The 26,744-nt window shown below is 45.0% G+C and overlaps 2 protein-coding genes across 2 annotated transcripts in view; one reads left to right on the forward strand and one right to left on the reverse strand.

Annotated features, from left to right (window-relative positions):
- Positions 1 to 26,744, reverse strand: part of brf1a (BRF1 general transcription factor IIIB subunit a) — a 96,689-nt gene that overhangs the window by 45,629 nt on the left and 24,316 nt on the right. Inside the window, exons 7-12 of the mRNA XM_079573465.1 lie at positions 8,079 to 8,228; positions 5,975 to 6,068; positions 5,769 to 5,895; positions 5,533 to 5,575; positions 5,322 to 5,414; positions 4,890 to 5,201 (exon numbers count right to left, since the gene is read on the reverse strand). Of these exons, the coding sequence (XP_079429591.1) occupies positions 4,890 to 5,201; positions 5,322 to 5,414; positions 5,533 to 5,575; positions 5,769 to 5,895; positions 5,975 to 6,068; positions 8,079 to 8,228 (819 nt within the window). The remainder of the gene's footprint in view (positions 1 to 4,889; positions 5,202 to 5,321; positions 5,415 to 5,532; positions 5,576 to 5,768; positions 5,896 to 5,974; positions 6,069 to 8,078; positions 8,229 to 26,744) is intronic.
- On the forward strand, positions 14,101 to 26,683 carry LOC306975765 (BTB/POZ domain-containing protein 6-B-like). Its single transcript, XM_079573503.1, has 5 exons — positions 14,101 to 15,146; positions 18,964 to 19,054; positions 19,976 to 20,094; positions 23,849 to 24,245; positions 25,900 to 26,683. The coding sequence occupies exons 1-5, from the start codon at positions 14,668 to 14,670 to the stop codon at positions 26,533 to 26,535; spliced, it is 1,722 nt and encodes a 573-aa protein (XP_079429629.1). The 5' UTR covers positions 14,101 to 14,667; the 3' UTR covers positions 26,536 to 26,683.

Below are 26,744 nucleotides of genomic sequence, written 5' to 3' on the forward strand. Positions count from 1 at the left end.
AGATACTTCATTGCCCTCATCGAAAGGGCAAAAGAGTGCAACCTTACCCTGCACTTAAAAGAGTCCTATGAGACGCCGCAGGACCCCGAGAACCTCTCCTCTTGCATTGAAGCTGGGGACTTCTGCGCAGAGGCACGAGGGTCGAGCCTAACAGCTGCCCGGGAGAAGGCCTCCATCCTGATGTTGGAGAAATTGGAGAGTTTAGCTCCCAGCTCCAACAAAAACATTGCATCGGTCGACAAAAGCCCCAGAGACATGGACAGGTCTGCATCTGTCGGCAAAAGCCCCACAGAAATGCAGAACTGCGCGGTGAACACAAAGCCAAGTCCAGATTTTGGTTTGGGTAAGGACCCTTCGATGCGTCTGTCTGAGCTACAGATGGCTCGCAAACAACCGTACGCTACGTACCGCCAGCTCCATGGAGAAATCAAAGGAGCAGAATTGCTCTTCTCCATCGAGGCCACCTTAGACACGGTCAGCGCTGTCGGCACTGGCAAAACCAAAAAGTTAGCAAAAAGACGAGCGTCCACAGCTCTGCTCCAAAAGATGGGATACCAGGTCCCAGAAACAGACCTTCTGGACTTGACAGCCTCACAAACCAGCTCCCTTCTTCTCCAGACACCCAGAGGAGAGGCAACAACCGCCCCACCAACATCCAAGAGGAACAAGACACCTGTCCACATCGGGCCGGACTTTGGTTTGGGAAAAGATCCGTGTTCTCGACTTTCAGAGCTCCAGATGCTCCGGGGGGAGAAGTACGCGGTGTACCGCACGCTGGAGGAGAAAGTGCTAAAAAACAACAACTATATGTTCACCATCGAGGCGTCAATAAACCAGTCCAGAGCGACGGGTAACGGCCGCACAAAGAAAGAGGCGAAAAAAAGAGCGTCCATGGCTCTGCTCCTCGCGATGGGATTCACAGTCCCAGAGGAGGAACTGCTTATGGAGAAGGTTCTCCAAACACATCAGGTCACATCTGAATGCCACTCCAGACAGGAGCAGCTTCCAGGAGAAACAGCTCCTTCACAGCGAGCAGAAAACCTCCACACTGCTCCAGAGAACACATCCCAGGACCTCCAGGCTTCAGATGAACACATCGAGAGCCAATCAAATGAAGAGCAGAGTCCGCTACACGATTCTAGGTCTCAAGGTGAGCAGCAAACTCCTGAAGAGAGAGAAAAATGTTCCCCCGAGACGAGCCAGAACAACATTACAGCACCAGAGGACATTGCAGATACCTTCTGCAGCTCCGGACACGATCATGGATCTTCTGAACACGAGCAGAACCTGCGTGACGCAACAGGAGAAGATCCAAGTGGACTTGAGTCCTTATTTTTAAAGACCACTGGTGATCATTGTTCAGACGACGATTCTGAGATCCAAAGTCCAGAGACCACAGAGGTTGAAACTACAGAGGGGCCCAGAGACTATGTGGAAGAAGACTTTCAGATTGGAATCCCCGACCAGGGTACAGAGGAGACCAGTCCAGGAGAAGTCACATCTTTGGTAGACAGTTTGCAGGAAGCTGAATATCCTGACCAAAGTCCATTGCTCTGGTCAGACTCTGAGACCAGCCCCACCTCAGAGGAACTGTGTTCAACAGATCTCTCCTACCAAGAGATGGACCAAGACAATTCCAGCTATGCTGACAATCTCTGGTTAGAGGGGTTTTCAAAGCTCTTCCAAAGTCCAGAGGGGAGCCAAATATCTGAACTACAGATCTTGACATCTTCAGGACATCTGTGGTTAGACGGCCCGTCTAACATCTTCCAAAGCCCAGTGGAGGTCCCAGAAAAAGAGACTGTGGAGAAAATACCAGAGACGTCAGACAGCAGCTCTGAGGGCCACCAAAGTCAATCAGAGATTGAAGGTGCAGAAAAACAAGAGAATCTAGATGAAAACACAAATTCTGAATGCACAGATAATGTTGTGGAGACCCAAACCACAAAGCACGGCAAGATCCTCGAGAAAACCCAACTTCCAGAAGCCCTTACAGAGCAAGATCAGGAGGAAGTCTTAATAAATAAACTTTGCAAAGTCACAGAGACCACTGAAACTGGAGAGATTCTCCCAGACAGATCAGTGGAGACAGACCCTGATACTTTAGTAGACTCAGGAACTAGACTCAAAATCAGAAGTCTAGGGGAGACAAGTCAGGAAGATCTCTCATGTCCCAAAGACACCATCGCTGACGGCCACCAGATTTTGGAAGAGATCTTTAACCTAGCATTTAACAGTCCACTGTGGGCTGAAACTCTAGAAAATGTGGATGAAGACCTCACAAAAGAGGAGCGACGTGAGGATTCAGACCTCGAAGAAGTGTCTCATACCGATGATTCAGTGGACAACATTTTGGACATCTATGAAGATTCTTACGAATGTCCCGAGGAGCCTTCATGCCCCGAAGACATCTGCTCTGTGGAGTATCAAAGGCTGGATGAGAGCCAAGATCCAGCATCAGCAAATCATGTAGAGACCAAAATCCTAGATGGTCCCAGAGAACAAGATCTGTGTGAAGAACAGTCAAAACTTAACACAGTCCTAGAGTCCACGAAAGCTCCTCCTACTGTCCCCAACCGTAGTTTGGAGAGCTTCGTGATCTGGGCCATGGTAAAGAAACTCTTAAAGAATCAACCGGCCCACCAGAGGACCTACCATGACAAGCTGGTGGACCTGCTGGTGAAGGCCGCCCTGGGCAACTTCAAAGTCCCTGAAGGAGTCCACCTCAAACCGAAGAACGTGCAGAAGCTGGGCAAAGCCGCTGCCCGGGACCTGATGCACGTGTACGGAGGTTCCCTGGAGGTTCTGCTCGCTGCCGTGGGAACAAAGACCTTGGAGTTCCAGGAGGATGCTGTGAAACACCTCAACATCCGCCTCAACGCCTTCAAGAACCGGCCAAAGACTGGACTGAAGCGATTCTTCTCCAAATGGGACAAGCCGTGTTATTAGACATTGGCTCAGAGCTTTATCTTATTCATTATGTTTACTTTTCTTTAGCTTTACGTGTTGTTTGGTTTAGATAATCACAGCAGACCCAAAAGTTTATTACTAGTTCACCGATTTCAGACATGTCTGCTCTAAGTTAAGTTTAGTGTAGTGTAGTTTTTATTAATTTAGTTCCAGTTTCTTTGGTTAAGTTTCTTTTGGCAGATCCAGGGACCTTCTTCAAAGTTACCAACTTTGGGGGAGACTTAACCCTGTGTTCTCTGACTTTTGGATACCACTTTATAATTAACCTTATCTAGCCTCTAAAAATGATGAGTTAACACTTAATTTATCGTGAACATTCATTCATCATCAAGTATGACAGCACTTCACAAATACTTAACAATGTATTTGTAAAGTATGTGAAGAACTATTCATTATTAGTTAGGCATTAGTGCATTTACTGTAATGATTTAGTTATTGTTAGTCATACTTCACTAATGAATGATGAATGAATGTTCATGATGAATTAAGTGTTAACTCATCATTTTTAGAGGCTAGATAAGGTTAATTATAAAGTGGTATCCAAAAGTCAGAGAACACAGGGTTAAGTCTCCCCCAAAGTCGGTAACTTTGAAGAAGGTCCCTGGATCTGCCAAAATAATAAAAAGTGTTACTTATTCACGTTACTTTACTTTACTCTGGTTTAGCTTGTCATTCACAAAATAAACAAAAGATAAATGAATTCCATTTAGTTGTTTTCTGTGAACTAATTTAAAACAGACTTTTTTCTGTGTAGTCATTGCAGGGGAGCCTCTCGGTCCTGAACTCCATGGGGCAGGAGATCTCTGGCTGCAGGATGTCAGTGCGACGTGGACAGCCCAACCCCGTTTACAAGGAGGCATCCACCCATCCAATCATCTAACTATCCATACATCAACAATCCATTCATCAACAGTCCATTCATCAACAATCCATTCATCAACAATCCATCCATTCATCCATCCATCCATTAATCAGCCCATCAATATTTACATGAATCCATCCATCTATCAATATATCCATCTACGCATCGGACAGTTTTAAGCAATTTGTAAATAATACAATATATATAGAATTAAAAAAAATGCTTGTATTTATTCTATTCATTGGGTGATGGGTCATGCATGTGGCTTTGAATAGCAGCCGGTTTGTGATGGTTTGTCGTGACTTTGTGTGTTAGTAACTTATTGTGTTCCAAAGGAGACCTTAAAACACATTCATTCTTGTTGGCGTTCAATTCAACTTGAGCTGCATTTTGACTCTATTGTGTGTGTTTTTTTTACTGTCAATTTTTATATTGTTTACATGGTGTCTTTTTGCCTTGTATGTAAAGCACTTTGGGCACCCAGTGTTGTTAGAAATGCGGTATACAAATAAAACTGACATTGACATAAGACAAGAATGTACGCTATTTTGGTCGACTCATAAAAACTACAAGAACTAAAAGAAGGGACAAAAAAATGTGAACTTCAGTGACACAGTTGGAAGGATAAAATTGTGAAACGGGCTTTTTCCCTACAGCGGCCGCTCTCCTCATACTCTGATGATAATATAAAAGAATAGCTGTAGTGTACACCTGTGCCACTCCCAGCTCCATACAAACAGACCTTGAAATGCTTCTGACAATGGGAGTAGCATCTCAAGGTTTGTTTGCAGACACCGAGAAAAACACTCCACACGCGGGCCTCTGGAATCTGAATCCGGAAGAGCGCAACTCTGAATGACATCAAGGAAGAACCAAAACATACACCTCCAGCTCGCCCCAGGGCAGACCCCAAACAAAGACTGAGACAGAGTCAGATCAGATTGAGGAAGTAGCTGACCACAAGTAGACCTGGATGATAAAGATACAATGGTTTCTCAAAGGGGTTGCCGAACAGACGAACCCCTCTCTTTGGCTGCCCCACCCTCTCTGCACTCACCGCCCTTCTGCTCCGTGACGCAGACGGCGATGGTCTCGCTCAGGCCCAGCGTGGCGGCAGAGCGGATCGGCCCCAGGATGGACTCCACCGACGGAGCGTTTCTCTTCGGGATACCGCCTTCCTCTTCCTCGTCCTCTGCCCCGTCCGGAGCTCCGTCCAGCGGCTGCTCCAGCTTCTTGAGGGCCTCGATGGTCAGCTCGTCCAGGTCTTTCCCGAAGTGTTTCGCCACGGCCTGAAGCTCGTCTTCTTCCTCGGAGTTCATGTCGTCTTTGGTCGCAACAAATATGGCCTCCTCCATGTTCTGCACTGGCACTGCAAGAGAGAAGCCACAACTGGACTTTTATTTAGGAATTTATGGACAAAATGACTTAAACTTGAGCTAATGCACAGATTTTGTGGCCATTTTTTTTCACAGAGTTTGTCGAAAGTCACCTTCTCTGGCATAGGCAGCGTAGATCCCTCGGAGTTTGGGTCGACAGTTCTCCAGCTCCGCGTCAATTTCATCTTCGAATTCATGAATCTCATCTAAACAAAGAGCCAAAGCTTGTAAGTTTCATAAAAGAGCTTGGGATTGTGTCAGCAAACAGCAAAGATTACTACACTGGATTTCCTAAATAAGTATTTTCTTCACAAACGTTCTCACCTTCAAAGTCATCACCGATCTGCTTTTTCAACTCGATCTCCAGCTGCAAGAGAGAAAAATAGACGAAGTTTCATTTGGATACACTTCATATAGTTCCGTCAAACACATGAGATGTCCCTCAAAATGCTCATCTTTCCCCTCCCTGTGGCATCTCTTCCACTTAGAGACACCATAGTAAAGCGTGATAATGTATTGTTCCAGATAAAACTTTAAATCTGTGTATTTCTTTTCGTTACCCCCTGAGATTTCTTCTTGCGGAGCCCGGCGGTGTAACAGGGCGGGTCGCACTCCTGCTCCAAGTCCGTCCTCATGAACTCCTCAATGGTCAGCTGACTGGTGGGCGTGTCCTCGAATTCATTCAGCCTGGAAAGCAAAATGAGTCGCATCGATCGCCACACTTTCATTATTCATTCGCTCTAATGTAAAGATTCTCTCGACTGACCGTTTCCTGAGCGTAGTTTCGCAGACTTTGACCACGTCCACGATCTCTTTGATGGTGCGTCTGAAGTCGTGCATCCGAGCGGCCACCAGGAGCGCTACAGAGCGAGGAAGATATTAAAGGGACTATACAGAGTTTAAAAACGGTAAAATTATCTAATTTCCTCCCCCTAAATGTTCCAACAAAGCCCTCATGTGTAGAATTAGCCCAGACCTGTTCACCACAACTGCCTCTAAAATCCTGCACTGTCACTCAGAAAGGTGTCACTTCGGGTCCGAAATGCCGTCATGCACGCGCTTAAAGCAGTACTAAGTAACTCTTGCCCCTAGAGGCCATGAGTGCAACTGCAGGTGTCGAAGCAAGTTGCGATTTTTTAACTTATTAATTGTCTTGGAGAGTAAATACTACGCTGACAGGAAAGACAAAGGGACAGAGGGACATTGTACATCCAATTATACAATGGAAATATTCTTTTTCACTCAAACTTGGCTGTAAATAGTCCCGCAGTTAGCTTTGCCCGTTAGTCTGCTAGCCTCTTCTTCGTGATTCTATTAGTGTGTATTGGTTGCTCCGGACTGGTGGCAGCCAAGTTGCAAACATGGTTTTCTGGCCAGAGACACCAGGGGGAGATGAAAGACCCCCCAATCATCCCATAAACACTTGTAATATGCCCACAGGGACTACGAAAAGGATTTATTAAACACGTTACTTAGTAATGCTTTAATAAAGAAGGTGCAGTTACATGTATGACCTGAGGTGGCAGTAGTGAGTATAAAATGGCTAACTTGCATCTAGCTCCTTTCAAGGGCAACAAAAGCTCAAACTCCACCCACATTTTCAGTTTGAACTAGCCGCTGATGTGGGTAGGGAATGATCCGATTATCAGTGTTCTACTTTTGCAAAAAAAAGTGGAACCTCACAAAATCAAAATCCCATATGATTTTTAGCCATGACAGGGCAGTACACTACACTCACTGTTTCCAGCGCCTTTAGCCGATATAAGTGGTACCAAAAGGTGGGAGCACATAACTCCTGTCCTGGCAGCTCTCCACTGGCTCCCAGTGACTTTAAGAATGCAGTTTAAAATGATTTTACTCAATTTAAAATGTAAACATGTCTGCAGCTGCCCACTGCTCCCTGTGGGTTGTCCAGTGGTGTCGAGGGATGGGTCAAATACAGAGGACACATTTTGTTGTGCTTTATTTGTTATCATACATCAACTGTACGATACCAAATAAAGCACCCTTACCTTTTCATGGGTTGGCCCCACCCACACCCCCAGCAGAGCCTTGAGGTCCACTGACCAGCTCCTGCTCTTGGCTCAAGACTAGAGTCAACGGGGCCTTTTCTGTGGCTGCCCCTAAACTTTGGAATGGCCTTCCAAAGCACGTTAGAGCCATCAGTCCCTAATGTGCTTTTCTCTCAGATATGGTGGATTTTAATTGTTCGTTCTCTGAATTTTGTTTTGTTTCTCCAGTGCGCATATTCGAGCATGAGCGTAAAAGTATGAAAATTACTTACCATTATCCCTGAAAAACTCAGTATTAAATGCTAAAAGAAACATGAGAACCTAATCTGCACTGTAATAACTAGTATTTGTGTTACGTTTTCTTGTTTATCCAGCGCTCGGTGTAAACAGAGGCTCGTGCATCACATTTGGGGACAAACTTCTAGCTCCGGACGCTTCGCCGTGAATGTTTTATGACGATGATTAATTATTCAGTCACTGCAGCAGGGGGAGCTACCCGAGAAACGCTGAGGAAGGAGGAGAAGGGCGGCACGTTCTGGATCAGGACGAGAGCCAAAACGCATCAAAACATAATACGAGTCATTTAGAGATCTCAATCTGAAACTTCTGCTGTAGATTACTGATATAAATATGAAATCTGTGAATAGACTATAATTATTGGACAAAAGGAATCTGTAAATATTCAAATCTCGCCTTGTTTTTTTGGGTAAAAAGCTCAATAAAATCATTAACGTTTGGGTGAAGTCAAATTGGATTATGAGTTTAAGGGAGAAAACTAGACGCAAATCTCAAAAGTGACCACTAGGAAAGATCACCTGTAGACTTTATAGTACGACGTTCCCCTGTGTCGCATTTTACCTGCTCCACAGAGTCCCGAAGGCCGCCGTCCCGTGTGCATCCAGTCCCTCTTCATCCTCTGCACCAGCCTGAGCGCCGTCATCGACACCTCGTGGTTCTTCTCCCCGAACTCCAGCAGCTGAGCGAACCGCGGGATGTAAAGGCACGGGTCTGAGGAGACATTACATAAAATACTATTCATACACGACCAGACCAAAAAGATAAAGTCGAAAATATATTCACACACTCTAATGTTTGGTTGGATGTCTGAAGCTTTGATTACAGCACCTTTGCTGTGGCCTTGTTTCAGCTTCTGTCAGTCAACAGATCCAGAGTTGCAATATTTTTAAGCAAGATCTTGTTGATGATGGGAGATTGTGACCACTGTGCAAAGTTCTCATTGGGGTTAAGATCAGGACTCTGAGTCGGCCGATCCATCTCATGCTTCCTGAACCATGAACCATCATGAATCCTGACAAAGTCATCTTTGACTATGCTCGAAATCCACTGATATGATATATGAATAACCCGGGCATTCAGGATATTCAGCTGATCTCATTCTTTGGGCGAAGAGTGTGGCTGAACCTGGACCTGACCAACAGCAGCAGCCCCAGATGCATTAAAACAGTTAAGGGCCTACTTCACCGGAGGACACTCACAAAATCAAATCGCAGCGGTGACGGTGATGTCTTGGAGATGTCTCTGCAACATCTCCAACGTGACACCTAAATCGTCCATATAATAAGTAGTGGTAACGTCTCTGAGATGTCTCTGAGAATTCTCTACAACATCACCGTTACATCTCTTTGAGATCTCCTTGCTGTCCGACAGCTATCGGAAACATTGGAGGGACGTCACAGAAACGTCTCACAGGTTGTGGACAACAAATAGTGCGATGTCACCGCAATCGTGCAGAGTCTTGAAAAAGTCACTAAAATCGAACCTGTTGGCTTTCACTGACTCCCTGACGACTCACCTTATCTCCAGGGGATGTCGCAGACACATCTCAGTGACTAGTGGCGAGTCAGTTTGCCAACTAGTCTCCAGGCCTGTGAGAAAGGCCCTTAACTTGTATCCAGGTGCCACTTTTTAAATAGACTTTTTTTGATCAGGGATTGTATTACAACATTGAATCTAAAAACTAGATTGTTGACAGTCAGTGAAGTCCTGTTTGAGCAAAAAATGGTCCAGAATTTCACCGAAAACCGCAGCTGAATGTGTTGCAGACCATATGTTTTGCTTATTCAATGGACTTACAAAGCAGAAACAGTCCTGCAAGTGTCTAAAAGACTAAATCCAGCTATGCAAAGTTTGTACAGGTGTCACTACTCTACTTCCAGGTTCAATCAAGTCCAACCCTCGCACCACTTTTGGCCGTCCTGTACTTTCAACAGGACTTTAACCGTATTAAAGATTACATTTCCCTTCACATCCTACAGCTGCTGCGCTTTTGCACTGCCTGACAAATTAATTAATGAGAGCGAGTCTGCCTGAAGTCGAGGAGAAAACCACAGCGCAAGTCAAGGTTTCCATCCCAGACCACTTAACCAAGCCCGGATCCGGCTCACATCCGGCTGTAGGCCGCAAAACGAAGCACAGTTTCCTGATAACGGCCGTAAAACTGGCCTCCCGCCACGAGCTGCTAATTTTCTCGAGTTTATGAGCTTTAATTGAGAAGATTTGGAAATGTGCAGAGGAGGGACGGGGAATATGAGATTTCTTGCTTGCATATATTATTTGACAAAAGGTTCAAGTATCTTTAGCTGCATTGAGTGGAAAGTCTATGGAGCCAGCGCGTAACAAGATCCACTGTCCTTTCCCCGTCTCTCCCCCGCTCTGTAATAATAGGTCTGCCACACACAGCAGTGGCCTGGAGTGCGCTGAATGAAGCAGAAAAGGAGAAAACAATACTTGCTTTGAAAGTCCATCCCTTGACTCTCCTCACTCCTCACTCACAGATCATTAGCTGGTGCCAAAGAAAACATCACACTGATCTGAAGCACATCTTATCAGGGTGTCACTGGCTCAAATCGTGTGTTGAACGCTGTGGTGTTTAATGCAAACTCGACATGACAGTCAGTTGAAACACATTTCCCTATCTGTATTGCTGAGCAGGCTGTCTGTTTGAATAGACTTTGAATAATAATGGCTTACACTTAAAGTCATATTTATACTCACTACTGCCACCTCAGGTCATACGTGTAACTGCAACTTCTATATTAAGCTCGTGCATGACGGCACTTCGGACCCGAATTAACACCTTTTTGAGTGACAGTGCAGGATTTTAGAGGCAATTGTGGTGAACAGGTCTGAGCTCATTCTACACATTAGGACATGGAGGAACATGTAGGGGGAGGAAAATACATAATTTTAACATTTTTAAACTCCGTATAGTCTCTTTAAGACCAAGACACGCATTGTTTTGACGCAAAACAAAGGAACCTGCAATCTATTATATCCTATAAGAGAACGCAAACAGAGGGTCATGGAGGAAAACAGACTTTTACACTTGGTTTCGGGCCCGTGACAGACCAGGAGACCACTGTAAACATTAGAAGCAACGGAAAAAGAGAAAACATCGTCAGAACTCTTGCAACGCCCTAAGCAGGTATAAATAATAATCATAATAATGTTTCATTTATAATGCACTTAAAGAGGACATTACAGTAATCCAAAACTCCTGTCGGTCGCCAACTATGTATTACAATGGAAAAAAGAGTCACATTTGCTTCCTCTCTTATTTTCTTCATGATGAATGGATAAATCACGTGTTTAAAGCGCTGCATGGTCTGAGAAAAGCCTTTGAAGTGTGTGTTGACGCACCACACGAGTACCAGATGACGTGCTGTGTTCTGGTGAGCACTGGCCTTCACAAACCTGTGGCACAATTTTCTCAAAGCGCCACAGTGTAGTCATTATCCATTTACTCCACACTCTGTGGCGGTATGCTATTGTTACCACAGCTGCCCTGGGACAGACTGAGAGGTGGCTGAATGGTGCGCGCTCTTGCCTTACAGCTCGAAGGTCCCAGGTTCGAGCCACAGCCGAACGGGGCCTTTCTGTGTGGAGTTTGCATGTTCGTGTCTGCCGAGGTTTCCTCTGGGTGCTCTGGTTTATCCCCGACCTCCAAAACGTGCTGGTCAGGTTGGCCCACAGAGGCGGCGCGCACAGTCGCAGCGGCTCAGGACTAACCCAACATCAGATCCATGCAATTTCTTTGTCAATAGTGAGGCTGCAAATCTGCGCCACCGGCTCCTAGACCAAAACCATTCTTTGCTGCTGACGCGACGTTTTCAACACCATGACTGTCCATCAGTAGCACCGCCTGCAAGTAATCTGAGCTATTTTTTTTTTTTTTTGGACAAGACCCAGCGACTAACTCGTAGGGAAATAAGGTGAAGAAGAGCAGCGCCTCCTGAGGATCCACTCGGAGTCACGAGACGCTCACGTTTGCACCTACAGGAGCCGGGATTCAAAGCAGAAAACTCTCGGTTATAGGACGACCCGCTCTACCAACTGAGCCACCGTCACCCAAAAAGATGTGTCACTGTGTGGAGTAAATTGAGAATGAACGTCATCACAGTCATCAAGTGTAATTCCATTGTAAAATTCTATGACTATACTTTATAAGTTTATAACACGGCCTTTTCAACTTCTCATGTGTTTTGTTTTAGAGAGGAGCGTGTTTCCACTGGGGTAACTGTTGCACTGTGTCCTCTGGTTTGTTGTTGTCACTCGTCGTCCCGCCGCAGCTGTCCCGTTCCTGGGCGTTGGATACATTTTATCTTCCCTTCTAGATTGTATTTATTTATTTTCTTTTCCAGTCAAGCCGCAGCGGGGAGTCTGACCGATCAGTGGGACGTGGGAGGACCTGCTCTCCGGGTGACGCACTCTGCAGAGCGGCTGTGGGAGGGGCACAGGCCCACTGACGTCACCGCGGGCCTGGGGCCTCATTGGCTCAAAGAGGAGCGCTGCGCTGGACGTCCTCGCGGTCACCTGCAGGCCGGAGCAGCTGCAGATTCAGGAGTTTTTACTTTTTAACTTTTTAGTATACAATGACAATGGTTATTCATTCATTCACAAATCACAGAGGTAAGAGCAAGGGAGTATTTAAAATAACCTTTGGCAACATAAAAACACAGTCCTAGGGGTTTATTGTTTTTTTTGTCAAGAAAATACTACAAGTATGATGGCACAGCGGGTAGTGCTCACGCCTCACTGCTCAAATGTCCTGAGTTGTGCAGTTTGCATGTTCTCCCAGTGTCTGCGTAGGTTAGTGGTAAAAACATGTGCAATTGCTGGGTTGCAGGTTCTAGAATATGATGATGTCACCGGACCCGGCGGGGGGCAGGAGCCAGTTTTTCCTATTAACAACATTACGCTTTCACAAGTCGTAGCTAAAAAGAAAATGTATTAATTACAAAAATGATCATTAATATCAGTCACTGGGTCCATGATTTTTCTGTACAAGACCAAAAATTTCCTCAAAAAACAAAACATTTTTTCCTCTATACAATATTATTCACCTTATTCCGCCCCGCCCACTTTTGCCACTTTTTGCGTTGTCTCGGCACCTCGTTGTCCAGACACTTCGAAGCCCGTTCATTTTAACGGAGAACGAGGGAAAATATTCTCCGCTCTGATGTTTCGTCGATTGATTTGTTTAAAATGGCCAATGTTCATATGCACCAATATGTCGACACTGCACCGTTTCTCTGTGCGGCCTGAAAATGGCTTTGTTTTCGTGTAGTGACTGATTTTATGTGGACTTCTCCAGTCCCATGTTGACACATAGGAGAAAAGGGGCGGGCACAATTCATGGCGGCGCCCACGCGAGCCGCCGGAATAAGGTGAATAAGCCTTTAGAATGCTGTGATGTCACCTGCAACCCAGCAATAGGTGAATCCTCCAGCCAGTTGTTTCTGACCACCAGCCTGGCTTCACATCATGGAGATGGGTCCCCGAGCGCCATCCCATACTATACCTGTATAGTATACTATACCTGTATGCATCTGTTGCTCGAATAAACTAACTAAACTAAACTAATGCAGAGAACAAATTTCTCTACAGAGATTTCTCTAGAGATTAATAAAGTATAACTTAACTTAATAATAGGTACAACGGGCACGGACCAAAACTAATTAACTTTAGGTTTAATGGCATTGTGTTGCCTTGTGTACAAAATGCGCGGTATAAATAAAGTTGCCTTGCCTTGCTATATGATCAAAATGGTGCCTTACTTTTTCATGGTTAGTTTTGAAGTTATGTAAAGAAATGTATGAATTTAGCCAGACTTGGATCTTTGAAGTTGAGCACACAACCGGTCTCTGCTGTTTGGTCACTTGGTTAAGGCAGGAGGTGACTTCAAAATATTGCTAAGTCCAAGACAGGAAAATGTGATGTTCTTGGGTGCGACTAAAGTGGAGATGTGTCGTTACAATGAGAGGAAATGGCCTTTCGTCTTCCCACAAAGCAGATGAAAAAAAAATAGTTTAGTTTATTTGAGCAACAGATGCATACAGGTCTAGTATACATATAACTTTTTCAGAACATAAGAGGTATTAGTGCTGCTCAAAGGGAGTAGGAAGTAGTTATAAGGCCCTAACCCTCCTTTCAGACTAACACAACTTAAACTACTGCTCACGGCACAATCATTTTTAATGTATATTTAGGCTTTAACCATGAGATCTATGCGGCAATTCCAGACTGAGGAACTGCCTTAGTAGCGAATTAAATCATCAAACGGCTCCTCTTAGCAAATCCCTCAATGGCAATGATTAAACAGGTTGATATGAAGATGCGTTTCTTTTGTGGTTGTTGTTGTTTACAGGTGAACATTTATATGATTAAAAAAAAACAAATTACTTTCGTTTAGTTTTGCTCGAACTCTCTCTCTTTGTGAAACATTGGCTTCAGTGGCTACAACATCTTGCAAAAGGCAGATGATTCAGAAACACGAGGCCGTACATCTGCGGGCCCTGAATCTGCAGTCGCTCCTCTCTGCAGCTTCACGCGCTTGTGGGCGTCCAAAGCGAGGATCACGACGGGAGGAGGAGGGGAAAAAACACTAGGAGGAAAAAAAAAAACACTGCACAGCGAAAAAGCTCTCCACAAACCAGTGTTTACCGCGGAGGAAGAGGAGAGAGAGAGGGGAACCGGGGAGACGCGCTGGAGCTGGATTCGTGTGTGTTTTGTTTTTCATTCCCCCGGATGTCGTGCGTCAGAGAGCGGCAGGAACAGGCCGGGATTATCGGGGGGAGAACCAGCTGCCTGTGAACGCTTTGGATTACGCTGATTCTGAAAAGGGAAAACCGGAGAGGATGAGGTGACCGCCACGAAAGGAACTGGATACGTACGAGGGCAGGAAGGACGTTTTGACGCAGCAGCTCCCGGATCTATTTCAAATGTTGTTGTTGTTGTTTTGATTCTCGCCGCTTTTTTTGTTTTATTTTACGCATTTGCGGGAGCTTTACCCAAAGAATTACGAGGCCGCTTTCGAGTTGAGCCCCTACTACGAGTCTGGTGTCACCGGAAAGGGGGAAAAAAAAAAAAACGCTCGAGTGCGCGGAGGTTCGTGGTTTTCCGTAGAGGAGCGGCGGGTTTGTGCCCCATGCCAACGGCAGATTGCAGGTCGCTCCATCATGGCCGGGTCATGAGGTGTCTAACCTGCCTCCTGTTCCTCCCAGAAGCCCTGAAAAAGTCTCTGCAGATCGGCAAGCTCCCTGGCAGGCTCCCGCTCTGCTCCGAGCTCCTGACGCTCTCCCTCAGCCTCAAGAACCACCAGAAGAAGAAGCGACACAATCAACAGAATCAGCAGCAGCAGCAGCAAAAGAAGATGGCTGCAGAGTTGTACCCAGCGAACGTCAACAGCACCGCCAACGCCGCGGGCCTGGCGAACCACGGCACCACCGTGGACGCGGCGGCGGCGGAGAAGCCCAAGGAGGTGCAGGTGTGCCAGGCGAGCAGCTGCAGCACCAGCGCCGCGACCACCCCGACCTCCTCCGCCGCCTCCGCCCAGCAAAACATCACCAACAACAACACCGTGGAGCCGGCCAGCTGGCAGTGCAGCCACCCCACGCTCAGAGAGAGGTAACTTTACGCACAGAAACGGCGAGAAAATGGCAGGGAGGTTTGTAAACGAGGACGTGACACCGTAATGCGTTCGCTATAGCGCGCCGGGAAAGGGACAGGACGTTCGCGACGCAGCATCTTGGGTTCGATCTAGACCTAGTTTAGACTTACTTCAGAACATACGCGGGTTTGGTCCCACTTTACCTCTGTTTGATTACGTTCTGCCCCGCGTTACGCTCACTTTCCTCCTCGTATCGACTTTCTTGTGCCAGGGCTGTGCGTCTTTATCGCGCGTGAGGCTGTAACACTGTAATGTATTCACCCCAGCGCCCTGCAAAAGGGACACCGCGTCCGTTACGCACTTGTCACCGCGCGCAGCAAAACGCCAGCCAGTAAATGCGCTTTTTAACTTCGAAACGTAACCGGATAGTTCTCGAAATGACCTTACTGCGCGGCGGGTCGGTGATTTGTAACGTGAAACTGCGGCGTTTCGCCTTCGCCTGTAACCCACACTCTGGTTTCTCGCAGCAACAGGGTCTTAAAACTCTCAAAATGAACGCCACGTCGCATTGACATCGCGTAGTGCTTAGGCGAGCTTGCAGCACACTCAACTCTAAAAGGTAAACATTGCGTAAACGTGAGAATTACGTCCTGGAACCGCCTCGCGCTGCTCCGAAATGCCCTTACAACGTGGCCGGGTTTGTCGCGTGACGGAACGGCGGGTAAACTTGCAGATGTCGCGCTTTGAAAGAGGGAACATTCGCGTTACAACTGGTCGAGAGTCGCAGTGAGCCTTACTCGAAGTTGTGCGTCAAAAGAAAATGCGTAAAATGCTCCGAAAATGACCGGATAATGGATCTAAACTTAGCCACGCGCGGGGACCGTGTTGTGCAGTGGCTCTGGCGCACTCCAAAAGGACAGGACGTTCACTACGAGCAGCGCGTGCATCCTCCCGCACACAAGAGGAGAGAAAACGCCAAAACTAAACACAAATGGAGCTATAGCGCACACGTCTTGCATTGTATGTTGCATTACAAAGGGTTGGACTTGACTTTTGTGGTTTCTGCTCCTGGATTTGTCTCCTTTTAGGCATTTACCACTGCTGCTATGGACTTATGCCCTCCTACAACATTTCAGTCCCACTAATTAGAAGCCACACTGTATTTTCAGGGTAATACAGTTACTTTCTCGCGCTCTCTCCCAAAGTCACCTTGTAAACAGGTTGTTCTGTGGGAGCGTCCCACTCTAACAATCTGTACCCAGCCCAGAGGACAGAGTGGATGTTTGCATTTCCCGTTCCTGCTTTGCATGAGAATAGGAGCGTATTGGGGACACGTAGCTTTGAGGAAATTCATGCAAACGCGTCTCGTGACTTGAAAATGGGGAAAAAAAAGGAGCTCACCAGGATGTAAACAGTTCACTGGCGAATCATGAAGTGTGGAAATAGTCAGAGAAATGTTAAAAACGTAAAGAAAGGGGCGCAGTTTTGCAAAGATATGTCCAAATGATTTCCCTGATCAAACCTTCATCAGTCCTTTCATCATTTTCAATATCGTCTCCACTTTTACGTGCCGTCAATATTCGGGTTAAGGTCAATATTCGGGTTTCTGAAACATTTGGAATAACCAGTTTGCAGACAGTTACTCCTGTATTGTAATTAATTGGAATATCTCGATCCAAACCATGACACATATGATATTATTGACATTATATTCATGTCTTTCACCATACTTAAATAATCGGTTTCCTCCTCGCTCCAAAAGTGTTGGTGCTGTACTTCAGTGGTTCCCAACCTTTATTGTCTTTCGTACCCCTTGGGCTTTTCAGTGGTCGCCCGTGTACCCCCTACCTCAAGGCTGTTGCAGTTTATTTAGAAAGTAATTACTTAAAAGTGGTATTTGTAAGCAAAAGGACAATGCTGTGGTAAAAATAAACCTAAAATTCTCCCAAAGCAGCACATTTTACAGCAAAATATAGCTTTTCCTATGAAAATTATGCTCAATTTCCCACTTTTTGAAATCTGAAATAGTTCCAAGTACCCCCTGCTAGGTCCTGGAGGGGTCCCCGTACCCCTGGTTGGGAAACACTGCTGTACTGGGTCTGGGTTTCGCCATGTTTAGCTCTTGAGTATTTCCGGTCGGCTGTGTGCCACATACAAGCACTTCCTGTACTCAAAAGATTCCTTGCGAATAGAACATGCACAGAACAGATAGTATACATTCTGATACACGTTTACATGACCAAACATCCAGGTTAGAAAAGGAGTAACACAGGTCTTATATTACTATTTTCAGGTTTTTGCCGGTTTACATGGCACAGCCGGGTTATTGCCAATATTCCGGTTGGCTGCATGTAAACATAGTCATGTGACCTTAGTTCAGAGAGAGAAGTCACTGGACTTTGGGACAGTTTATGTGCCATGTGGATAGGCCCGGCCGTTACAGAGGTATTAACCATAAACCGAGATGAAAATTCAGCGTTTTGACTGCTACTATAGTTACCACAATCGAATTCTCAGGATGTTGCGACGTCATGATGTAAACACAACCTGTTAAAGTCAAGGTAGTTCATACAACTCGAGAAGTGCTGTGTGATAATTGATGGTTCACATTTTGAGATTTTCTGTGAGTCATAATCAATTCATCAACAACTATAGTTAGATCTCCATGGTAACGCAGGACAGTCAGCCCCATAATGATACTACTTAGTCAGCAGAAGCTTTGTCCCCCTTACAAACCACATGTGGCATCTCAAGGGGTTTTCCGATAATACATTTTATTGAAACTGATCCGCATCAATCTCCAAAAAGTTTCATTGACATAATTAAACCAAATTCTCTTTTTGTCCAGCAGCTCTTCCGTATACACTGAAAGTTTCAAACATTTACACGACATCTTTCATGTTTTTATATTGCATTACGTTAGGCTTGTAAGCAAAGTTGCCAAGTATTCGTTCCCCTTTATTTTTGTAGTAATTCCTGTTGCCGCTTTGTGACAGTGACAAAGTGAGAAAGGCAGGACAGATCCAGATTCAGATGTACTTCATTATTTATTAGAAAAAATATCCAACATGGCGGCATTTGGCGGTTTAATTAGTCAAGTCTACAACCAGGTCTTTGGCAGTGACTGCACCAACGCTGAAGACACTTTAATTGTTATGTGTTAAATGGCCCTGGAAGCGAAGATGGATCAATATGAGGAAATTATTGACTATTTTTTCAGGAAAAGGAGGCACCGAAAAAAGTATTACATCTTTAGAGATAAAGTTTTGATGCTGTTGGTTCAGGGACAGCATTAAAGGAAGTGACTCAGTTGTTTCAGCTCAAATAAATGAAACAAATTTAAGAGAAATAGTCTGTTATGGAATAAATGAACATGATTGCTCTGTTGTCTGGTTCTAGATGAAAAATATTTTAGTACAGGTAACAAGGAATCGGTATTGGGAAAAATAAAACAGCACCCAGGCCTCAATTGAAGGAATATACAGTGAAAAGTGATTGTGTTGCACTAAAACGTCAAAATAAAAACAAAGCAGCTGTGGGAGAATCTCCTCCGACTGAAAAAGCACCAATAAGTTGAATTTTCCGGTGACTCTTGAAACACCTGCTGTGCCTCATTACGTTGCACATCTTTGGGAACAGCCTTCACTGATAAACACATATATTCACATCTCGCTTGTTTTGTTACTGAAACTACAGCAGCCTTTTGAGAACCACAATCTCCTCCGTTTCTCTCAAATGTTTGAAAATAGCGCATGTCTCTGGGCAGAAGGAGGGAGCGGGAGTTCTCGGTTATGCAACACTAATTCGCTCTCCTCCATCTCTCTCTCTCTGCAGAAATGCCCTGATGTTTAACAATGAGCTGATGGCGGATGTGCACTTCATCGTCGGTCCACCGGGGGAGTCCCAGAAGGTCCCGGCCCACAAGGTAACGCCCGACTGGAGAAGGGGGTGGGCCGAGTCTGCAGTTATCAAATAGTATTGAGAAGTAATGGAAACCGGTTGGAGCAAGGTTTAAAGCCATAAACGTCATACAATTGGTTTCAAAGTGGTATTAAATCTAAATTTTGACATTGATCAGTTGTTTTTACTCCACAAGTTAATTATAAATACAAAAAATAGGGTTTAAAACACATTCAGCTTCAGTTTTATTGAAATTGTATCAAATGTTTCCTGTAAATATCAACATTTTCCATTTCTCTGTTTGTTTTTTGTAAAATACAGTATTAGTAGTTGGCTGTTAAAAAGCACTACTGCTACTTGAAGAGAGACAACCACAGAATACAAGATGCAAACGCTGCTATTTGTTTATGTTTACACTGATTTAAACCTGTGTCTTTACTGTTTAATCACATTAGATCAGTGGTTTTCCAACTGTGGTGCATCAGGTTTGCCGTTTTTTACGATTACTGCACTGATCAATTAATCTGCAGATTATTTTGCATATATTTTATGGCTCGTGAAAGGTGCATGTTCCCAATTAAAGCTAAAGAGGCGTCTCTTGTTGACGTGTCTTAAAGTGACTGTAGGAGTCTCTACAGCTGAACTGTAGCATTAAGACTTGCTTCTGCCTGATATAAACCCTGGGAGACACAGACAGATCATGTTTATGAAATTTGCAAATGTACTAAATACGCCACAGTAGTGTTTTTTTAGTCCAAAATACTATATTTTCATGTAATTTCTGCTCTTTCTGAGTCTGTGTAAACCAGAAACCCATTCATCGAGTGCTAAAAAGCATTTCAATAACTGCTAAGTTGTCAGTTAATGTATTAGTAGTGTTTCTCCTGGGTCAGTGGACCAGAGGATGGTCCTGTCTGTGTCTAACCCGCTCCTCTCTGTGCTGCAGTACGTGCTGGCCGTGGGAAGCTCAGTGTTCTGTGCCATGTTTTACGGAGACTTGGCCGAGGAGGAGTCGGAGATCCATATCCCAGATGTGGAGCCCGCTGCTTTCCTCATTCTGCTCAAGTAAGTCGCTTTCCTCGCCATCAGAGCTACTGTCAGACTACACTCCTCCAAAACAAACGGCCGACCACGTACGAGAAGACAGTACGAAAGACATGAACAAGGACTAGTAAAACTCAGGTCTTCTAGTAATGATGCTTTTGTGTTCTGGTGGTGTGTCTGTGACAACCTCTGAGGAAGGACACAGTTGTATGTAATTAACATAAAGGTCTGGCTATAAAAACCTAATAGCATGTGCAATAGGTGAATCCTCCTGCCAGGTGTTTCTGACACCTTTTTCTAGCCTTGTTCCACATCTGGAGATCTTACAACTTACAAGCAAAAGTCTGCAAGATAATATATAAATACAATCTGAGCCTTAAAGGGATATTTCAGGATTTTTGACATAGGGCCTCATTTCCTAGTTATCCAGAGTGTTGTTGATTTCTGGAGATATACATTTTTGATTCATGCAGTCCTTGTATTTGAAGAGTTGGTGTTGGGAGAGTGGTGCTAGGCTAGTGCTAGGCTAGTGCATGTCTATGGAAACTAGTAGCCTGCAGTATTAAAACCTCTTCAAAATCATGGGGTCGTCCTCCAAACGTTGCCATATCTGATTTGTAGAAAGCTCCTTTGTGAATTCCACGTCTAGTAATGTGGCCGCAGGTAAACAAACTACTGTAGATCCGTTAAACCGAGCAGATCACTCCGCCGCTGTGTAGCTACAACCAGGACGCTGATGCTGCTCACGCAAAATGGTCATATTAAAACAATTACTCTGTCGACACACACGTTTATATGGTTAGTCTGGTGTTATAAGTGATTTGTCTCAGGTGCACTGTGCTTGGGTCAGACTGTTTTTAATGCAGGCTACTAGTTACCATAGACATGCACTAGCCGAGCACTAGCCGAGCACTACTTAACTCTTCAAATAAAAGAACTGCATGAACTAAAAAGCTAAATATCTCAAGAAATCAACAACACTCTGGATAACTAGGAAATGAGGCTCAATTTCAAAAAACCTGAAATATCCCTCTAAGAGGCATATAAACTTAAATAATAAATAAGCTCTTTCCAATGCAAAAAAACAGAAAGTTTGTATCACTTTCAGTTCCAGAGAAATCGGGCAAATATCGGCTGATGGCCAATTGTGCAAATGACCCATATATCCACCCAATATATCGACTGAAAAATCGATATATACAATAGAGTTTTTCCACAGTGTTTAGTAACTGGAATAATCTAGTGTAATAGATGTAATATCAATCTAATGCCAAAACATGTGATGTTATTACGGCAATTAGTTATATTCCCTAAAAACAATATTCATGAGTTTCAGTCCGGTCATTTTCTTTGATGTGGATGCCATTTTGACACTTTACTTTTCTAGGAAGAATAGAATATTTTGTTCTGAACTCATGTCTGTCTACAGTCTGCTGTGAAATGTAAATCTATATTAGTTAAGATAAGATTACGGGGGAGGTGGACATAAGCTTTCTTGCTCCTTTTGAACTTCCATAGCTGTAGAATATCAATTAAGTAAAAGAAAATAAGTATAACTGCTCATAAACCAAACTATTACTGGTGTCACTGCCAACTAAAAAAGAAATCACTCTAATTGAACCTTAAGGTAGAGCTAAAACAAAACCATTTTAGCTTTCCTAATATTTACCAACTCCCCGTCTCTCCTCTGCTTCAAAGTACTTTATTTTTACCGACTCGCACGACCCGAATGCACCGCGCTGCCTGTAATTACTGGCTCTGCTCTGTTCTTTGTTCGAGCGTCTTCTCCCCCCAAAGCCAAAGCCGCTCTGTGGATGAACGTCTAAAAACACCCCCCTCCACAGTCTTATTCATCGCCTTGTTGTGGTTTATGAAATTGCGCGTCTCTGAATTCCAACCTTGTAAAGATGAACAAAGTTGGTTTAGTCTTTGAACTTTAAATGCTTCAAAAGGGGGGTTCTTCGACGTAGTAAAAGCGAGTTTAGCATTAGGCCTTTAGCAAAACAAATGGGCCGTTAAGATCGACAAGATAAAGTCAAGCGAAGCGTTTAAAGCTGCTCTGACGATTTACAATGTTGTAAAACCAACGCCGTGCGCCTCGGGGAAACATTTCTAACAACTATCGAGTGTTTAAAGGTGGTTTGTTTTTGCTCATGTGTATTTCATTGTAGATTGATTTGAATTTAAAGGAGCAGGCGGCATCAGTGTATGGACGACGGCGTGCTGTGAGGCGCCCAGTGGGAAACTTCTTTACACGCTCGAAACTCCAGTTGTAATTTTTCCCCAAAAAGAGTGCATGGGGTTTTACCAGCAGTTTTGGTTGGAATCCAACAAATGGCGAGTCTGGGAATCTCCACGCTGCTGTGTGCGCTCGAATCATTTCAGACTTCACAGCAGCCTGGGGACCATGGCCGAAATCTTCACTGGTCTCTGGTCCCCAGATTAAAGAGAACTTGTGATATTTAATCTCACGATAGCCAAGCTAACAAAAGGCAACTTTTTTGTAGGATTCCAACAAAAACTGCTTCTTCATGAGACATAAGGGCCTGATTTTTGTTTTTGTAGTGGAACAAAATTTGTTCGTCCTAATTCAGTACATTGTAAATTAAGAAAAACTAAGTACTGTGCATCCAATTACAAAGCATTTGTATCAATTTCATGAGCTTGCAAACTAGATTTTAGGGCTGGACAATTGATCAAAATGTAATTTAGATTCTTATATTTACATACAAACTTCCATTTATGACCAAGTTTACAGTGCAGAGGTTTTATTTCCTGCAACCCCTCAACGCCTCACACTATGGCACTCGGTAACCAAGGAGGGAAATGATCTGACGGCTCCCTGTAGATATTGGATTGTTAAACAAACGGACATTTGATGAGGAGGTCGATCAGATGTTTATCAGTTCATGATCTTTAGTAAACTTCGGTGATAATGCTAAACTCTGACTGTGTTAGCCGCTAACTGTTGCGTCTGCTGCTTCAAACATTTGCGATCCCTGCACGTTTGGGTTGACATGGTGCGAGGGCAGGGGTGCGTTTGGGGGGCACTGTGAGGCGGGGGAGGTGTAGAGCTTGTCTTTGCTTCTGCGGGACAAAGTTACGGTAGCTCGCTGTTTTGAAGGCAATGGCCGCCGGCTGCTCTGCTTTTTGACAACGACACTGGGGGCCACCATTGCTCCGTTATTGCTGTAGTACCTCCATATCGCCGCTAGTCCCCCATTGAAAAGCATTTGACTTTAGACATGTTAAAAACAACTTTAAAGCTGGTCTCAATTTATTTGGAACTATCTAGAGCTAGATATTCCTCCTGTGATAACGCTGGGTTAGTTACAATTAAGGGGACCAGGCTGGTTTTCGTAAGAAGAATTTTTGAAATCTCGTACTTAATGAGGGTCGGACTGTTAGCATTGGAGCAGCGCGAGCTACACGTCACACAAGGGCGGAGTCTACACTGAAGATCCCGCCCTTATGCCCTTTTTAGGAACATGCTTCGTCAGAGCTGGGGAGGGAGAGTCTGTAAATCCGCCATGATTTCCCCCATGAGAGTGGTCATTATGGTAAACGGGGAGGAGTGAGGAGAAGCTGTCCATTTATATATACAGTCTATGTTTGAATGTTTGAAGGTGGCACAGCTAGCAATGCAATACGGGAATGCCACGATTCTGGGCTGGCAAAATGGAGTAGCTTGAAGTCTAGTACTGTAGTAAATTGACCCTGTGACAACCTCTTAAAAACTAAACTTCTAACCCATTTCCCTTTTGTTTTCCCGTAGATACTTATACAGCGACGAGATCGACCTGGAGGCGGACACGGTGCTGGCCACTCTGTACGCCGCCAAAAAGTACATTGTTCCGGCGCTGGCGAAGGCATGCGTCACCTTCCTGGAGACCAGCCTGGAGGCCAAGAACGCCTGCGTGCTCCTGTCGCAGAGCCGCCTGTTCGAGGAGCCCGAGCTGACGCAGAGGTGCTGGGAGGTCATCGACGCTCAGGCCGAGCTCTCGCTCTGCTCCGAGGGGTTCTGCGAGATCGACCTGCAGACCCTGGAAATCATCCTCCGGCGGGAGACGCTCAACGCCAAGGAGGTGGTGATCTTCGACGCCGTCATGAACTGGGCCAGCGCCGAGTGCAAGAGGCAGGGGCTCGGGCCGACGATCCGCAACCGGCGCGAGGTGAGAGAAGACACTACAGACCTCGCAATGGGGAATTCAGATCATTTCTTTTCTTTTTGGAACCACAGCACTTGAACACTTGAATAAATCCACTTTTTGTCATCGGCTATGAGAGTGTGAAGCTACCATGATATGCTTCTTCTTTTTACATGAAGAAAATTGGCGCTCCACTAAATCTCAGAGATAGGTCACTGAAAGTTGCATAGTACGTTTTCAACCTCTTAACCCCCGCCTTAACCCAGCACATTTTCTCCAATTCGGCTTAAAGGGATATTTAAATATTTTTGACGTAGACTACGATATAAATGTCTGTGTTGATAGAATAATTTTTGGAATATAACTGACCTTGCATCACATGAATGATCGCATTTTGAGGGACTATTTTCTAGCAGATCACTCCACCGCTGCGTAGCTTATACAACCAGGAAGCTGATGCTGCTCAAATATAAGGTATTATAAATGCAAAATGGTTAAAATTATTCTATCAACACAGACATTTATATTATTAGTCTGGTGTTATAAGTGATTTGCCTCAGGTGCACTGTGGAGCGGGTCAGACTGTTTTTAATGCAGGCTAGCTGATGTCATAGAAATGTGCTAGCCTAGCACTAGCCTAGCGCCACGAAACTCTTCAACATAACTGCATAAATTACCCCAAAAAATATCTCCAGAAATCAGCAACACTCTGGATAACTAGGAAATGCCTGTGTCTTTGAAGTTTTTTTGTCTCCTTTTCGTTGCCTTTTTCTGTAGCTATTTGACCCTTCTTTGTTGTGTTTTCGTAGGGTTTTTTGTCGTATTTTTGTTACTTTTTATGTTTGTCACGTTTTTGTCACTCTATTGTTATTAATTTGTAGTGTTTTTATCGCTTTTCTATTATGTTATTGTTGCTTTTCCTACATGTTTTTGTCCTTCTTTTCATTACTATTTTGACTCTGTGATGCTTTCAGATTTGGGTAATGCCGAACTGGAGAAAATCTGCTCAGTTTAGATGGGGGTTAAAGGGATATTTCAGGATTTTTGACATAGGGCCTCATTTCCTAGTTATCCAGAGTGTTGTTGATTTCTGGAGATATATATTTTTTTTTTTAATTCATGCAGTCCTTATATTTGAAGAGTTTAGTGGTGCTAGGCTAGTGCTAGGCTAGTGCATGTCTATGGTAACTAGTAGCCTGCCAGGTAAACAAACTGCTGTAGATCCGTTAAACCGAGCAGATCACTCCGCCGCTGCGTAGCTACAACCAGGAAGCTGATGCTGCTCAAATATTATTATTATTTTAAATGCAAAATGGTTATATTTAAAACATTATTCAGTCGACACAGACATTTATATGGTTAGTCTGGTGTTATAAGTGATTTGCCTCAGGTGCACTGTGCTTGGGTCAGACTGTTTTTAATGCAGGCTACTAGTTACCATAGACATGCACTAGCCTAGCACTAGCCTAGCATCACTAAACTCTTAAAATATAAGGACTGCATGAATTAAAAATGTGTATCTCTAGAAATCAATAACACTCTGGATAACTAGGAAATGAGGCCCAAGGTCAAAAATCCTGAACTATCCCTTTAAGAGGTTAATAAATGAAATTAATGAAAGTAAATAGATTGTAGATGTTGGAGGTGATTGTGATCGATAACGTGTCGCTGTTTGCAGGTGCTCGGCAAGACGCTGTTTCTGGTGCGGATCCCCACCATGACGCTGGAGGAGTTCGCCAACGGGGCGGCGCAGTCCGACATCCTGACCCTGGAGGAGACGCACAACGTGTTCCTGTGGTTCACGGCCGCCAAGAAGCCGCAGCTGGACTTCCCCCTGACGCCGCGGCAGGGCCTGGCGCCGCAGAAGTGCCACCGCTTCCAGTCGTCCGCCTACCGCAGCAACCAGTGGCGCTACCGGGGCCGCTGCGACAGCATCCAGTTCGCCGTGGACAAGCGCATCTTCATCGCCGGGCTCGGGCTGTACGGCTCGAGCGGCGGCAAGGCGGAGTACAGCGTGAAGATCGAACTCAAGCGCCAGGGCGTGACGCTGGCGCAGAACCTCACCAAGTTCGTGTCGGACGGCTCGAGCAGCACGTTCCCCGTGTGGTTCGAGAATCCCGTGCAGGTGGAGCAGGACACTTTCTACACGGTGAGCGCGGTGCTGGACGGGAACGAGCTCAGCTACTTCGGGCAGGAGGGAATGACGGAGGTGCAGTGCGGCAAAGTGACGTTCCAGTTCCAGTGCTCGTCGGACAGCACCAACGGGACGGGCGTGCAGGGCGGCCAGATCCCCGAGCTCGTCTTTTACGCATGAGCTTTGAGAGAACGACGTCGAACTGAAACGGCCTTCTGTGAAATGTAGCAAAAGCGAGGGCCGCGTCCACACAAAGGCACCTCCATTTCCTATTTCCTCCATTTCCCTGGAGCTGGAAGCAAAAATCTCATTTCATAACTCAGAAACTATACTCCCTATACTCAAATTTGTAATAAAAGCAACAGCTACTAAGGTTGCAAAGTGGTGGT

The sequence above is a fragment of the Gobius niger genome (genome assembly GCF_951799975.1).
Source record: "Gobius niger genome assembly, chromosome: 16".
NCBI classification, from domain to species: Eukaryota; Metazoa; Chordata; class Actinopteri; order Gobiiformes; family Gobiidae; genus Gobius; species Gobius niger.